At 42.7% G+C, this 17,382-nt stretch overlaps 1 protein-coding gene across 2 annotated transcripts in view; it reads right to left on the bottom strand.

Annotated features, from left to right (window-relative positions):
• Window positions 1-15,564, bottom strand: part of LOC134349487 (cysteine and histidine-rich domain-containing protein 1-like) — a 53,320-nt gene extending 37,756 nt beyond the window's left edge. For both annotated transcript variants that reach the window (XM_063053875.1, XM_063053876.1), the window contains exons 1-4: window positions 15,406-15,564; window positions 7,102-7,151; window positions 1,449-1,505; window positions 84-232 (exon numbers count right to left, since the gene is read on the bottom strand). In XM_063053875.1, the coding sequence (XP_062909945.1) occupies window positions 84-232; window positions 1,449-1,505; window positions 7,102-7,151; window positions 15,406-15,469 (320 nt within the window). In that variant the 5' untranslated portion in view covers window positions 15,470-15,564. The remainder of the gene's footprint in view (window positions 1-83; window positions 233-1,448; window positions 1,506-7,101; window positions 7,152-15,405) is intronic.
• Between the last annotated feature and the right edge of the window lie 1,818 nt (window positions 15,565-17,382).

Raw genomic sequence — 17,382 nt, 5'->3', positions numbered from 1 at the left:
TAGGTGTATTCCTTCAACATACTATAAACAAAAAAAAGCAGCATTGCCTTTTAACTCATTTTCTATTTTAAATAATCATTTACCTTGGTCTTATAATTGCTTCAACTGGTTTTCTGTTCTGAACAACATTCTCATTAATTTTGGGTGTTGGCACTGATTCTGAACAGGTCTTCACTTCAGGCTTCACTGGCTCTGGGGGCTTTACATTGTTGTGCCGTCCTTTGGTGCAACCCTAAAAGAGTTTTAAAAATTCCACCTTTCACACACAAATTATATAATTTCCCTGAAAGAAACTGAAAGCAAGGATGCTGTCAGTTGAGGTCTCACCTAACATAGCCTTTCTATGGTAGCACTGACAATTTCAGCAAGTAATCTGAATTACCTTGTATTAAATTTGACAAGGTAACTCAAGAAGCTGATCGAAATTAAAAGAGCTTAAATTTAGTCATTTCACACATCCTCTTCATTATATCTTCTATTTTTGAAAAAAGCTTGGGAAATACTGCAGAGATACACATTGATAGAAACTAGCTCCCTGAAGCACTAGCATTACCATCTGAAAAATAGTCCCAATGTAATTGCAGCTACTGAAGAACTAAAGAATCATAAATGAGTGTAACATCTGTTTTCACCAAGTGACAGAAATGATATTCTAACTACTTAGTGGGGAAATTTTGGATGTTGGCATCAATCCTGAAAGTTCGTCACTTCAGTTTTGACTGGCTCTCAGGGCTTTACATTGTTGTGCTGTCCTTTGGATTTTAAATGTTATAATCAATTTTGGAAGAAAAATTCACATCCTTTACTCCAGTGGACAGAATGAAGAGGATTCTAGAATTCTGCCAGGAACTTAAATAGTATTAAAAAAAAAAACACTTTTCAAATTTTCTTCATTATTTTGATACATTTATGCCCTAGTGGCATTTGGTGTGGAATCATGACTAACTGGAAATTACAGATATAACAGTAAAATTTCTCTAGGTCATTGATAACACATCACTAACATTAAAAGTTATCAGATGTGAATGGATTCAATAGTTCAGCCAATTAGTTACACATTTAAATTTGACACATTTCCAGTGGCCATTATATTGTTGATATGACAGTATTTGGTAAACTTGAATTGCTCACTATGTCTCCACAGCAGACTTCATTAGAAAAATTAAACAGATTCTGTAAGAAAAATAACAGCTTTTTGAATAAAGTCCAATCAGTTTTGAATTTAATTTTGTAGTAATTTACTCATATATTACTAATTCTATTGAAGCACTAGCAGAACCTTGAGATCAGTTTTCATTATCAACTGAATGTCACCTGCATCAAGGTTTTCTTAAAAATATGAAATGCTATGCTTTGCTACACAAAGATTTTCAGTATTCTAATTCCAACATCAGTGCAACCAAGAAACAAATATTTTCAAAATTTAAAAAAAGAATCTCTTCTCTTACCACAATACTCAAGAAATCTGAAAAATCCGTGGTTCGTCGCTTACAGCAAGACCACCCCTATGAAATAAAAAAAAAGTTCCGATAAAACACTTTAACTACTTTTTCCACTATATTCCATTGGAGACTTTCAGTAATTGCTTGAGTGATTGTGAAATAAACTTTTTTTTTGTTGCATATCTCTAGTTTTGCTGGATGGAAGAACAGATGCAAAAGCTTACAGCACAAAAAATATACTTAATGAGTCATTAAGTGGTTATCTATCTAAATTTATATTTTACTTTTAACATTTTATTTTCCCAAAGTTTACAGCTTTCTCCACAATACTTCCGATCAAAGTTCTGTATGATAGTTTTTGTAGAATACAAGCTCTCCACATTAAACAAGAATTACTTTAAGAATACTGTTGGGTTTAAAGGTGTGCAAAATACTGACAAATTTCAGATAGAAAAGGTTAATGGCAACCTAACTTGCTAAACAAATCCACTTTGATCTAAATCTGTCAAAATGCAGCTACTCTTGATAGAGAAAAGTATCCCTCCCCCAAATAAAAAGCACAGTTTAACAAATTAATTGTTAATATTTATAATCACGGTGTGGGGGAGGAAAGGCGGCATTTGGAAATGCCTTGTTCTCAACCAGTTGAAAATTCCTGGAATTCTACAGCAGGTGGCAAATCTATCCCTATCCATCCCACTGGCCTCCCAAGCACCTGTTTGTACAGGGAAATAATTAGTTGAACAAGTGTAACATTGGGGAAATCTGTACAAAGAGAAAAATCAAAGTATTCAATAAGTAAAACTTAGTCAGAAAATATGTAGATTTCCAGAAAAATGGATAACATATAATGCAGAATTCTCAATTTAAAAAAAGCAATTTCTGATGTACTGCAGTGCAGCAAAGTGCATTGTTATTTTTTACAGGCCATCTTGCAAGAAAGAACCTGTTGTAATATTGCAGAGGGCTCCAAGATTATAGCTGCAAGTGTTACACAGCATTTACAGAGCCGTAAGTAATAACTGCTATTTGAAGTCTGGCTTCAGAATTGGCAGCATTGTAAAGCACTAGTAAACAAGTAATTTAAAATTAGTTCAAGCAACACAACAGAATTTAAATGTAACTAATGCTACTCAATGTGCAAGTTATGGCTGATGGATGCAGCAGAGTTAAAAGGCCACCTCTGATGCCCACAGGACAGCAGGATGATGCTGCAAAGTTCTCCATGCAAGGAGTCGAGAGTCAAGATAAATAACAACTCTCAAAAACCCATATGCCCAATCAGATTTTGCTCTTGCCATCAACCTGGCCACCTTGCAACTCTGAGAGGCCACTGAGTACAGTTGATATTTGTTCCACTCTCCCATCTTACTTAACATAGCCTCAAATATTGCCACGCTCATCAAGCATGATACAGTGGGGATTGGGTCCATCAAGATCATCCTTCTGACATACATGTATTAGCAGTCCCTTTGGAGTCCACTAGTTTCCCTTCTCCAGGTCTTCAGGTCTGATCTTGCACTTCCTTAAAGCATTATTCATCTGATCCTTATAGCTCTTCTTCAGCCTTCCAGCTGAGCGTCAACCATGATGTAGCTGGCCGTTTAACACTCTGCAGGGTAGCCAACATGGGGGCATCCTTATCACATGCCCCAGCCACTGCAGCTGGCACTGGGTGACCATGGCCTCAGTACTTCTGTAGTTGGTCTTTACAAGTATTTCAGTGTGAGGCACCCGCTCACGCCAAGTAACTGCTGCAGGCAGTTTATGTGGAAATGCTCCAAGTACTTGATGTGACGGCTGTAGGTTACCCAAGCTTCATAGCCATAAAGGAGGGTGGTGACACAGACCGCTTGGTATACGGCGACCTTTGTGGAGGGATGAAGGCTCCTGTTCTGAAAGACTCTATGCCGAAGTCTCCCAAAGGCTGCTGATGCCTGTTTAATGCGGCTCTGGATGTCGTTGTCAATGCCGTTATCCTCAGAAAGAATGCTCCCCAGATATTTGAAAGATGGCACTACTGACAGCTTTTCATCACCAACACTGAAGGCAGGTAGAGTGGGTGGGACACTGGTACTCCATTGGCAAACCACTTCTGTCTTGATGGTATTGACAGTCAGCCCCATCCTGCTGTACGCTCTCACCGCCACAGAAAGGACAGTCTGAAGATCCGCTGGAATATGGGCCACAAGAGCACAGTCATCTGCAAACTGCAGCTCCAGGACCCGCTCTCTACAGAATTTGGTGGTTGTGTGGAGCCTCCAGATGTCAAAGAGGTTGCCATCTAATCTGACATTCACTGCCATACCGCTGCTGTCTTCAATCTCGTTGTGGAGAAGCTTGGTAATACACAAGAGGTAGATGTTAAAGAGCACTAGCGTTAGTACACACCCCTGCCTCACCCCTGTGCGAACAAGGAAGGGCTCAGACTCTTGTTCTCCTATGGTCACCCAAGCAGTCACCCCATCGTGGAACTGGCGGAGGATGTTAACAAATTTATTGGGACAGCCAAACCTACGGAGGACATCCCATAAGAGCTCTCTTTGCACAGTGTCGAATGCTTTGGAGAGGTCGACAAAGGCCATAAACAGATCCTGATGTTGCTCCTGGCACTTTTCCTGAAGCTGCCGGCTTGTAAAGATCATGTCGATCGTGCTCCTGTTTTTCCTAAATCCACACTGCGATACAGGTAGCATTGACTCGGTGATGTTGCTAATGAGTCTCTGAATAATCACGTTAGCCAGGACCTTTCCAGCAACAGGGAGGAGTGATACGCCCCTACTATTGCCACAGATGGCCTTGTCACCATTCTTATAAATGACAACAATATTTGCATTTCTCCATTGCTGTGGGATGTTCTCATCAATCCAGGCCTCGGTGATGTACTGGTAGAGGGTGTGCATACTCAGGTACCCTCCGTTCTTCAGTAACTCAGTAGGGATATTGTCAGTGCCAGGGGACTTGTTGTTTCTAAGGGAATGGACAGCTGATAGAAACTCCTGGAAGGTTGGTGGTATACTGAGGTCATGGATAGGAGGAAGTTCACGCAGTTCGTCCAGGATGGTAGGGTCTGCGTCAGAGTCCTGATTAAGCAGGGTGTTAAAATGCTCAGCCCACCTCTGCAGAATGGTATTCTGATTCTTCAGAAGTGTTAGAACATCTGCTGTTTTCAGGGGAGTAACGCATCGATTTATTGGGCCATAGATGGTTTTGACAGCATTGTAAAAAATTATGCATGTCATTATTATCAGCAAAGGACTGGATTTCATGTGCCTTTTTAGTCCACCACTCATTTTGTATGGCCCGTATTGCCTTTTGCACTTTCTTTGGAGCTGCCTGACGCTGTTGGATGACAGGCTGTCTAAAGTTGCCTGGTGTGCTTTGTGCATGTCCTTAAGCAAGTTGTGGATGATGTCTGAGTTATCGTCAAACCAGTCTTGCTCACAGGGTGTGTACTAAGCGTCTAGTGCAGTAGTGTAGTGCTTGTAGTTAGTGCATACTGTATGCCGCATAGTACTTTCTGCTTGCTGCTCTCTGCTTATAGCTATTGCCGCTGGCCAGCCTTCTTAATAGAGGGTGAAAAGAGGAGCCGAGTGTGTAAGCCTCCTCCTGCCAGTACAGCGCCTCTCCACCACCAAGACTCCTGCAGTGCCTCCTCGGGGCCACACATGGAAACTGGGTATCTTACGGTCCCAGGCTAAACTACAGGGGATCTCGGAGCAGCAGTGGGCTCCAGAGACGTGGCCTGCAGGCCCACCACTGTGTGGACATGCCCTGGCGCCCGTCAACCACTGTCCCAGCTATGGGCAAATAGCCCCACTTCCTTGTGGTAAGTCTGTTGAGACAAGGCTAAGGGAGCACACCCTGAGTTTAAACTATGTTAGTGGTATCTTTCTTCTTAACATCATGGAAGATCGATATTTGGAGATAGCAATCTTTTCAGAATGGATGCCATCCAGACCTTTGGAGTGGTTCTCCATATCTGCTACAGCCATCTAATCTTCCTGCATTACTTAAGTTTAAAATACACCTGTGGAATCAATTTTAATATCCTTGATGCAATAATTCTGAAACCAATCATAAACACCAAATGCTGAAGGAACTCAGCAATTTAAGACAAACACCTTGGAGGGGAATAAACAGTTGGCATCTTGGGCTGAAACCCTTCATTAGGACTCAAATCTGAAGCCAAACCTTAATATCAGGGATTGACCCCAATGCCTCTTCCAGTTATCTTGGAGCCTTGTGAAATACAGCAATGTTTGGATTAGCATTTGTATACAAGTTCTGAATGGTCATTACACATATTTTCAAGTATTATCATGGATATTTTAGAGAAACGAAGACCTTTAAAGATCATTTTAAACACATTATTTCAATGCTAGTTAATTTAATAACCTTACAAAAACATTCAGTTTAGTGGATTCCAGTCGATTGGGACACATCAGGACCAGTACATTTTGGCCCAATTAAAGTGGCTGCCCCAAACAGCCAGTTTCATAGTTCGTTGGAAATAGTTACAAGTAATTAGGCACATTTTTAATATAACTGGAGTGCCTAAAAATTTTGCACAGTATTGCATTTGTCAATGTGGAACTGACAGTGAGTGTGTAAACCTGGCAGGAACAAAGTATGTTGGGAGTGGTGAGGGTGCAGCACCACAGGTGGGGTCTGGGACAGGTGGCAGATGAGTACCAAGAGTAGGGGGTGTTGCAATGCAGACACACCCACCCCTGAGACACCAGGCAAGGTAATTCCATTCAAAACAATTGGCTTATGGATTATTACAGAATGTATCTCAGATGCTTCCCTCTCCCTCCCCTCTCCCTTCCTCTTTTCCTAAATATGATTCCCTACTTCCTGCCGCTTTCTCTCCTACTTCCAGTCCATAACAGATACCCATCTGAGAATCAGGTTTATTATCACCCAAATCATGAAATTTGTTTTTTGCAGCAGTACAATGCAATACATGAAATTACTACAGTACTGTGTAAAAGTCATAAGCAAGACTACAGTACTATAAAACTGTTAGTTCCTAATGGTTATCGACAGAGGAATTCATTAAGTGTACGCTGATGTGTTCCTTTGATTGACCGTAAATGAACAAATTCAGAACAGCCATTAGTGCAGATAGTGGACTGCCTTCAAAGAGTGCTTTCGATGACTGCATTTTCCAAATCTTCACTTTCATTGTAATATTCAAAAAGACTGTCAATACCTTCAAATATTTTGTAATTTCTAACCTGAAATAATGAAATTGCTTCATTTTCACCCCGAGCCATTTCTGGCATCTTCAAGCCTGAATGCTTGAAAACAAGCAGTTTTGAATTTTCTTACTGCTCATTACTCACCAACTATTAGTGACAAAAATCTTTGCTTTTTGAACACACACAAGTGTCGCTATTTAAAAGCTGTCTGTTCCAAGCATGGTGTAACATCAACCAACCACATAATTGCATGTGACTGACTCTACTTAGAAATGTTCTGCAAGTCTCCTGCCACAATTAAATGGCATGGTGTTCCAAATAAATCCAGGAAATCCTGGCTATTTTCTCGATTAGTTCCTGTTCTTTAAGAGTTGCTCCCAAGTAAGTGGCTGCCCCAATTAACCAGTACCCACTGTAGTTACAAATAAAATCTGAAGAAACATATTACCTACCTTCAATGCATCATGAAAAACAGGTACACCAGGATGGTAAGTACAAGCATCTATAAAGACAAAAAACAAAGTCATTGATCTGTTTGAAATTTACATTTTTACAGAAGTATTATTTTAAGCAACAGCCCCATGGGTTCAGATTGGAAACAAAGTGCATCAGATGTCTTTTTTTAAACTGCATTATGGAGTGAGGCACAGCATGGCAGCACAATCAAACAATGGGACATTGTTAAAACAGGTGGGCACCAAAACTGATCAAACAGCAGTCCCATAAAGGGGAGGGAATTAATTTACAGAGGGAGATTTACAGTAGGAATATTTGGGGGAAGAAAAACTGACAATTGAAGAATGATTTGAGCTGGAAGGGACTGCAGAGATAGAGTAGCAACAATATAAAGGAATCTGAAAACAAAAAAAAAGTGGACCAAGAGACAACCCAGCTCAGTTAACAGTTAAATAATAGGAACGGCAACACAGATGTTAAGTGACCAAACCAGCAGAGGTAATGGTTAGTGTAACATTTTTACAACATCAGCAATTCCAGGTTCAATTCCTCCACTCTCTATAAGGAGTTTGTACCATCTCCCCACAGCTGCATGTGTTTCTTCCATTTTTTCCTTCCACATTCCAAAGACATATGGGTTAGGGTTAGTCACTTGTGGGCATGCTAAGCTGTCGCCAGAAGCATGGCAACACTTGCAGGCTGCCTCCAACACATCCTTGGACTGTGTTGATCTTTGATGCAAGCAATGCATTTCACCGTACAGGTTGATGTTCTGTATATGTGACAAAGCTAAATTTTATTGTTCAAATAAATCAGGCAACACAAGCAACAGTTAACATTTTAGATTGGTGACCTTTCAAGAAAACTGAGAAAATTAATAAATCAGAGACATTTTTAAATTTCAGAAAAAGAGCAGGAGTGGAGAGGTTACAAAAGGGATTTTTCTGAAGGGGCAAGGATCACAAGACCCTTCTGAAAGTAATACAATTAAAAGGACACAAACAGTAAATATATGGAACAGCAAAGTTCACACTGGGAAAGCAAACTGCTGCAGATACTTGAAATATGAAATAAAAACAGAATGGTGGAAATATACTTAAAAGATCAGGCAATAGCTGTGGGATTAGGTACAGAATTCAAATTCAGATTGAAGAACTTTCATTAGAAAAATGGTTATCTAAATTAATTGAATTCAGTGTTAACTCCCACAATTTACAAGGATGACGTGCAGTGCCTTGAAGTTCCACTACACTTTGTTGGATATGTGAAATTGGAAAAGAACAGAGGTCAGTGTAGGAATGGGGTGAAGAAGTCATGAGCAACTGAAAGCCCAGTATCATCCTTGCAAGTATAAGAGGAACACTACAAATCATCACCTTATCTGCCTTGAACTCTACAATGCCTGGAAGACTTCATCGTAAGCACCAAATGCTGTAATCAGAATCATTAACACCATGAAAACAGAGCCCCTTGGCCAAGTTGGAATTAACCACAAGAGATTCACTTATACTAATTCAAGGGGCATACACTAAGGTGATCAGAGTATAGGAGGATGCCAGAGGTAGGTTTTTGTTGAACTTAGAAAGTGGCTAATTATGTAACGCTTTGGTAGAGTCACACTGGAAAAGACAGATACATTAGAGGCGGTGGTGGCATCCGTTAGTCTCGTGAGACCATGGACCTGCGCCTGGAAAGTCTTGTTCTGTGCCGTCGCAGTGAGGCGACGCTGGAGTGTCCTCTCCAGGGTGCAGGCCTGGGCAAGGTTGTATGGAACACTGGCAGTTGCCCATGCAGCAAGTCTCCCCTCTCCACGACACCAATGTTGTCCAAGGGAAGGGCAAGGGCTGATACAGCTTGGCACCAGTGTCGCACATTTAAGTCATTTGATAAGCACATGGATGAAAGAAAAAAATGGAGGGTTTTGTGGAGGGAGGGGTTAGATTGATCTTGGAGTAGATTAAAAAGTCAGCACAATATCGTGGGCCAAATGGCCTCTTCTGTACTGTCCTATGTTCGATTAAACAATGCAGTCACCTTGACATGGCCCATGTTACTCTTAATTTTTTTTGATACCAGAAGACATCTTTTTTCCCCTCCCAGCTGTACTCTTTCATTGACAACAGTTTCCCTTCTTCATCTTACATTTGTCCCCTTATCTTTATCCCCTTCTACAATTCAGATTTAAGATTTCCTTAGAGGTGAAATCATTCTAGTTGAACTTCTTTTGAATAAAAACAGCAAGATTCAATAGTGTTCATATTCAGAAGGACCTTAAGAATCCTCGTACATGATCCGCTTTAAATTGACATGCAAATACAACAAGCAATTTAAAAAGCAAACAGTAAGCAGTCTATTGCAAAAGGATTTGGGTACAGGATATTTTACAGAAATTATATAGCAACATGTTGATATCACTCCAGAACATTGTTTAGATCTGGTCGGCAAAAAAGGAAGGACATACTTGCATTGAAGGGTGTTTAACGAACATTCACTAGGTTGATTTCTGTAACTGGAAGAAATGTGCCAAATCTACCCAAGCAGACAAGGCATAAGCACTTAACTTTTTAAAAAATGACAGATTATCTCAATGAAACACAAGTTGACAAAGTAAATCAGACTTGACAGGATAGAGCTGTGCTCATTCAAATATACTCAAATCAGGAAGAATTTTTTGGATAATAAAATAAAATCAAAGCACAAGTTACTACATCAGGAAATTAGTAAAAGATCAGCCTGATATTACAAAATGGACTAGTCCTGCGTCTATTTTTGTTACGTCACACATTTAAGCCATTATTTTGTTTAAATAGAAACATAGAAAACCTACAGCATAATACAGGCCCTTTGGTCCACAATCCAGTGCTGAGCATGTACTTACTTTAGAACTTACCCAGGGTTACCCATAGCCCTCTATTTTTGTAAGCTCCATATACCTATCCAGGAGTCTCTTAAAAGACCCTATTGTATCTGCCTCCACCACTGTTGCTGGCAGTGCATTCCACGCACTCACCACTCTCTGCGTAAAAAACTTACCCCTGACATCTCTTCTGTACCTACTTCCAAGCACCTTAAAACTGTGGCCTCTCGTGTTAGCCATTTCAGCCCTGGAAAAAAAGCCCCTGACTATCCACACCATCAATGCCTCTCATCACCTTATACACCTCAATCAGTTCAGCTCTCATCCTCCACCGTTCCAAGGAGAAAAGGCTGAGTTCACTCAGCCTATTCTTACAAGGCATGCACCCCTTATGTAAATCTCCTTTACATCCTTCCTATAGTTTCCACATTCTTTCTGTAGTGAGGTGACCAGACTGAGCACAGTACTCCAAGTGGGGTCTGACCAGGGCCCTCTATACTGTAACATTACCTCTTGGCTCTCAAACTCAATCCCACAGTTGATGAAGGCCAATGCACTGTATGCCTTCTTAACCACATAGTCAACCTGTGCAGCATTTTTAAGTGTCCTCTGACCCCCAGTTCCCTCTGATCCTCCACACTGCCAAGAGTCTTACCACTAATACTATATTCTGCCATCATTTTTGACCTACCAAAATGAACCACCTGACACTTACCTAGGTTCCATCTGCCACTTTTCAGCCCAGTTTTGCATCCTATCAATGTCCCGCTGTAACCTCTGACAGCCCTCCACACTATCCACAACACCCCCAATCTTTGTGTCATCAGCAAATTTACTAACCCATCCCTCCACTTCCTCATCCAGGTCATTTATAAAAATCACAAAGAGAAGGGGTCCCAGAACAGTTCCCTGAAGCACACTACTGGTCACTGACCTCCATGCAGAATATGACCCATCTACAACCACTCTTTGCCTTCTGTGGACAAGCCAATTCTGGATCCAGAAAGCAAGGTCCTGTTGGATCCCATGCCTCCTCCTTAATAAGCTTTGCATGGGGTACCTTATCAAGTGCCTTGCCGAAATCCATATACACTACATCTACTGCTCTACCTTCATCAATGTGTTTAGTCACATCCTCAAAAAAATTCAATCAGGCTCGTAATGCACGACCTGCCTTTCACAAAGCCATGCTAGCTATTCTTAATCAAAGAATGCTTCTCCAAATGTTCATAAATCCTGCCTCTCAGGATTTTTTCCATCAACTTACCAACCACTGAAGTAAGACTCACTGGTCTACAATTTCCTGGGCTATCTCTACTCCCTTTCTTGAATAAGGGAACAACAACTGCAACCCTCCAATCCTCCAAAACCTCTCCCATCCCCATTGACGATGCAAGGATCATTGCCAGAGGCTCAGCAATCTCCTCCCTTACTTCCCACAGTAGCTTGGGGTACATCTCGTCCAGTCCTGGTGACTTATCCAACTTGATGCTTTCCAAATGCTCCAGCACATCCTCTTTCTTAATATCGATATGCTCAAGCTTTTCAATCCGCTGTAAATGTTCCTACACTATCAATACAGCCAAGGAAAATGACCTACCAAGGGGCTCACATTGTTTTTTTCAATCTCATCCATTATAACAAATGCTCTTAAAGAACTCCATTTCTTTATACTAAAGTTTACTATCAAGCTCAATGCATACAAATAGAACAAAGCTCCAAAGATAAAGACAGCATAGAGGTGGTCACAGGAAACAGTAGCAGCAAAGGGATTGCTTCAAGTTAGTGCACTGGCCTTGTTCAAGTTCTCGTCAGGAGGATCTGAATGAATACACCACGTTTGTCAGACTTTATAAAGACAAATGGTCTTCAAAAAATCATTTAGTCTTCCCTAACCAGAAGCCCTGGATAAACCAAGAGATCTGCAATCCATAGAGGGCCAGATTAGTGGAGGTTAAGTATGACCTCTAGAAAGCCATCTCACATGCAAAGTGGCAACTGCAGACAACATTGAATCAAAGAAGGATGCTTGACAGCTGCAGCAGGGCTTGCATGCTACCCCCTCCTATAACATAAAATCAAGCAAAATGTGACAAGGTTTCGCTTCCAGATGAGCTCAATGCCTTTTATGCTAGTATTGATAGAGAAAACATGAAGGCGCCTTTATGATTCCCACAACCCCCGAGAGTCCAGTGATGCCAACGTGTGAACATCCTTCAAGAGAGTGAACCTACGAAAAGCACCTGGCTGAGTACTGAATACCTAAGCTAATAAACCTGCCTCAATAACTATTGTCCAGTAGCACTTCCATCCACTGTAATGAAGTAGTTTGAGAGGTTGGTGATGAATCTCAACTTCTGAGGAGCGATGTGGATCTGCTCCAATTTGCTTAGTGTTACAAGTCAAGAGCAGGCGCCGTTCCATAGCTCTTCATTTAACCATGGAACATCCAGACAGTGAAGGTACATACATCAGGATGCTCTTCATAGGTTACAGCTCCGAATACAACACTATCATTCCCTCAATCCTAAGCAATAAGCTCTAAGACCCAAGCCTCAACATCTCCTTGTGCAACTGGATCCCTGATTCCCTCAATTGTCGACCCCAGCCAATTTGGATTGACAACAGCATCTCCTCCACAATCACCAGCAGCACAGGTGCACCATGAGGCTGTGTACTTAGCTCCCTGCCCTACTTACTTTATACTCATGGTTTTGAGATTGTCAACCATATTTAAGTTAGCTGACAACACCTCTGTCGTCGGACAAATCAAAAGTGTTGCTTCACGACCTGGCGTGGAAATACCAAAAGCCCACAAAAAGTAGCGGATACAGCCCAGTCCATCACGGGTAAAGCACTCCCCACCACTGAGCACATCTATAAAGAGCACTGCTGCAGGAAAGCAGCATCCATCATCAAGGACTCCCACCATCCAGGCCATGCTCTCTACTTGCTGCTGTAATCAGTAAAGAGGAACAGGAGCCTCAGGTCTCACACCACCAAGTTCAGGCAAAGTTAATACCCCTCAAGCATCAGGCTTTGAACCAGAGGGGCTAACTTCATTCACCCCAGCAATGAACTGGTTACACAACCTATGGACTCACTTTCAAGGACTGCAACTCATGTTCTCCATATTTTTTGCTTATTCGTTTATTATTCTGTTTTTATTTTCATTTTATTTGCATAGTCTGTTGTCTTTTGAACACTAGCTGCTTGTCTTTGCTGTATGCTGCTTTTCATTGTTTCATTTATTGTGTTTCTTTTTATTCCCTTTGAATGCCCACAAGAAAATTAATCTCAGGGTAGCATATGGTAACGTACATGTACTTTCACAATTTATTTACCCTGAACTTTCAGCCTCTTAGATAGGGACATGGAGCTTAGAAAAATAGAGGGCTACGCGCCAGGCAAATTCTAGGCAGTTTCCAGAGTAGGTTGCATGGTCGGCACAACAGGCCCTTATCTGACACAAAGAAGGGTCTGTACTGTGCTGTGGATTTCTATGTTTCAGCCTGATTTTCCATTAGAAGTGGCACCTATTCAATGTTCCCTCTAATTTGTAATGACTAGTGTGTGCAAAAATCTTGTGCTGTGCATTTTTTTTTGCCCAGCGACAATAACATACACACTGAATAATTTCTTCAATAAAATCAGAATAAGCCAGTTCTACAATCTGTAGCCAAACCACTGCAATCTTCACATTGTCAACACCATCCACATCAGAAATTATAAGAATGTAATTGCGTACGATCGTAAAATATACTTAACATGCCAACAAGGTAGAGAGTAACAACCTTTTGTGCAGTTTAAATTCCTTTGTGCACTAGAAGCAAAAGATGTACATGTGCACACCTTAGAAGGAACATTGCACCCATTCCCTATTAACAATGCCTAACTGAGGTTTTTCAAGAAGCTACTCAACTACTTAGCTAATTCTGATCCAAAGGGAAGCCATAAGAGAATTTCAAAATGTCAAGTACATCAGAACAACTTATTCTAAGATGGCTATAAACAGTACAAGCAAAATTGAAGTCTACTTCAATTGAAGTTGAAGGGCAGTGGGCAGGAGTAATTGAAGCCTTATCTGACACAAAGAAATTCATGGCTGCCAGAGGCTAACCAGAACTGCCAAGAGCCCCAACACAGGATATATGGACATCAGTGACTTATTTGCAAAACTAAAATTTCTCTTCTTCGTTATTGAGAATTGCAACATTTCTCCTGACAAATTCAAATCTTATTCCTAACAATATCCTACTGGCGTTGAGGAATCGTCCAGCAACTCCAAAGAACAGATGATGTAAACGACTCCTGATAGAGGGCTATGGGTAAAGCCTGATTTATACTTCTGCGTTAACTGTACGCCGTAACCTACGCAAGTGGCCTACGCGCGTTGTGAGCATTTATACTTGTGCGTTAGTGTGTCTGCGTCGCTCTGCAATTTGCGCATGTCACGCATGTGCCCATACCTGCCCGTACAAGGCTTCATGGTCATGGTAGTCTTTCTCGGGATAAACAAGACGCAAGTGTCTTTTTTCGTAAAAGCGAAATGTGTCCTCCATAATTTCAGAGGTCTGTAAAGCTTTATGGAAAGCACTGCAGCCAGAGTTTCTTCCCTCCCCTTCAGTCGCCCAGTAGGAAGCTACTGCAGCGTACGATGAAATGCGATGCTACCAAGCGGACCAATCACAGCTGTTGCGTTCTGCGTTGCCGCGACACGCGGTTACATTTTGGGAGAGGTGCGCGTCGTAGCAACGCAGGATCTGGCGTAGGGTTCTGCGTCGGCTTTGCAGCGATGCGTTGACGCAGAAGTATAAATCAGGCTTAAGCCTAGGAATTGTAGTTCTAAGGTAAAGACCTATTCGGCACAGCTTTGTGGGCCAAGGGCCTGTATTGTGCTGTAGATTTTGTATGTTTCTATGTTTTTTTAAATCTCATTTTGGACTTTGTCCCTCCACTTTAGTAAGAGCAATGGAGTTTATTGAAGTGGGAGCAATGGGATTTATTGAAGAATGGCAAACTGGATCTAAAACCAACTCAGTATCAGGAAGCGAAGGATAATAACTGAGGTTCTTGAGACCAGAATATTGTTTGCAGGCCTTAGTACTTGTCCCTTGATTTTTGTCATACACGTTAATAACTTCAAATTTCCTTACCACTATTAAGGTGGCTGAGAAAAGATTGATGGGATTCAGGTGAAGCACCTCAAAGCCAGGCAGGGGCGGCACACAGGACATGTGCCGTGTTACAAATTAAACGCCGTGTCCGATAAGCAGCGCAATGAAAATACGAACAAGCTACCACAAACACCGGAACAGCTAAAGATTGGGAAAGTGACGGGGCTGGAAGGTAATTCAGGCGCGGTTGTGTGGAGATAAAACCCAGTCTCCGCCCGGGGAGAAGGAGGAAACAGCGGCCCTTGGCGTGGACGGCTCACACTTACCATCACTGTTCGTATCGGGGTCGAAGCGCTGCCCGCAGCTTTTGTTGTAACACAGTAGGGACATTATCGCAGCACCCGGCAAATCTGCGAGCGCCGGCTCCGGCACAGGCACAACCTCGCCTCTCTCCGGAAACACTCGGCAACTTCCGCACTTGTTCACGAACATTCCATCCCGCCCCCGTACGCCGGCCCTACGTCAGCGCGCGTGCTCAGGCGGGCGGGAACAAAGTTCTAGAATATGCCCGGGCCACGTCGGGGCTGTGCCGGTGATGGCTGGCAGTGTGCTGAGCTTTGCCTTCTGGACTTCTTTAGTCGGGTGGGGGGCCGGCGGCCCATTTTACTGATTCTCTTTTAATAAATTGTTGGGAATATACTAGCAAAGTTGGTAAATGTTTTGAGTGGATAATTAGGGAACACGTGTGGGAGTATAGTTTTGGGGATTAGCAGATTAGCCCATCAATTCAATTTAAACTGTGGCCTGGCCAGGAGTTCCACTGAGGAAATTTCCAAGAACACCAGAGGATAGACATGGTCTTGCGAATGGTGAGAGGTTGTCTAATCTTGTATGTCAGCAGCATATTTCCTTTTTGCCTATCTTTACAGATGCTTCTAAAGGCCCAGTTAGTAACCAGGTGTACTCGGGGATATTTATTCCCTGATCTAACGTCGAGGTGTGGAAAAGACTGACAGATGGGTTGCGACCTATACAGCAATATTAATGGCCATTATCATCAGTCTGTGATGGGTTGAACAAGTTAAGCCAAACAGAGTTGTGAACTGCTCAGACTCTGCCTTGGTACTGCAGAGTTTGGAATTGAAGTGTTCCAGGAGACCTAATCTGGCTGGGATTTGGAAATGGCAGAAACTGTGGGACAGGAAGGTGGTATTGCAATCTGTTCCCATCAGTCCATGGATGGTTCCTTTTGGGAAGGTATAGGAGGGAAAATGTGTAATTGGCAAGACTGGGGTTTGGGCATATGGGTGCATTAGAATGGGTGGTGACATTTTTGTAACATCCCAGAGACAGTGAAACGTGATCATGGTGTGCCATGTATATTGGAACATGGGAAGCTGCTTGGGTAATTTTGCAGGGTATTCTGGCAACCCAAGACAGGGTAGGTGAACTTCTTAATTAAAACAGGTTTGGGAGGAAGGATTTAATCCCTCCATATTCCATTACAGTACATGGTGGTAATGAACCTTCCTGATGGGTGCGTATTGCCATTAGCACAACAGAATGGAAGCTCTCATTGATACCATTCTTTTAATATAACGGTATAATAGTGTCCTAGGCATTTCATCGAAGCATGACCAACATTATTTTCCTATTACGTGGTCTGGAACTGAAACGACAACAGTTCCTAAACCACCCTATGCACCCCTCTCTGTGATGCTGCTCAACCCACTGAGTTCTTTAAATGGATTGCTTATCCAGATTGCACCATCTGCAGTCTTTGTGTCTCAATGTTTTGTTTTTTGAGCCATGTTCTTAACATATATAGTTCAAGACCCTGAGTGACAATGTCTGGCAATCGATGGTACAGTCTCTGCAGTGTGCAGATGCACACAATCCTGCCTTCATTCCACCGATCCAACATGGGAAGGCAGCACCGACGGACTTGGACTTGGCCACGGAGCCTGGACGCGGACGCGGAACCTGAACTCGGACGCGGAGCCTGGACGTGGACCTGGACCCGGACGCAGACACGGAGCATGGACCCGGACCCGGACTGGGACGCAGAGCCTGGACCCGGACCCGGACTGGGACGCAGAGCCTGGACCCGGACCTGGACTTGGACATGGAGCCTGGACCCGGACCCGGACTTGGACGTGGAGCCTGGACCCGGACTCGGATGCGGAGGCGGAGGCTGGACTCGGAGGCGGACTCGGACGCAGAGCCTGGACCCGGACCCGGACTCGGACGCGGAGCCTGGACCCGGACCCGGACCCGGACTCGTACGCGGAGCCTGGACCCAG

Source organism: Mobula hypostoma, chromosome 7 (genome assembly GCF_963921235.1).
Source record: "Mobula hypostoma chromosome 7, sMobHyp1.1, whole genome shotgun sequence".
NCBI lineage: Eukaryota > Metazoa > Chordata > Chondrichthyes > Myliobatiformes > Myliobatidae > Mobula > Mobula hypostoma.
The sequence above is the reverse complement of the archived record's forward strand: the minus strand, read 5'-3'. Positions and strand labels throughout refer to the sequence as shown.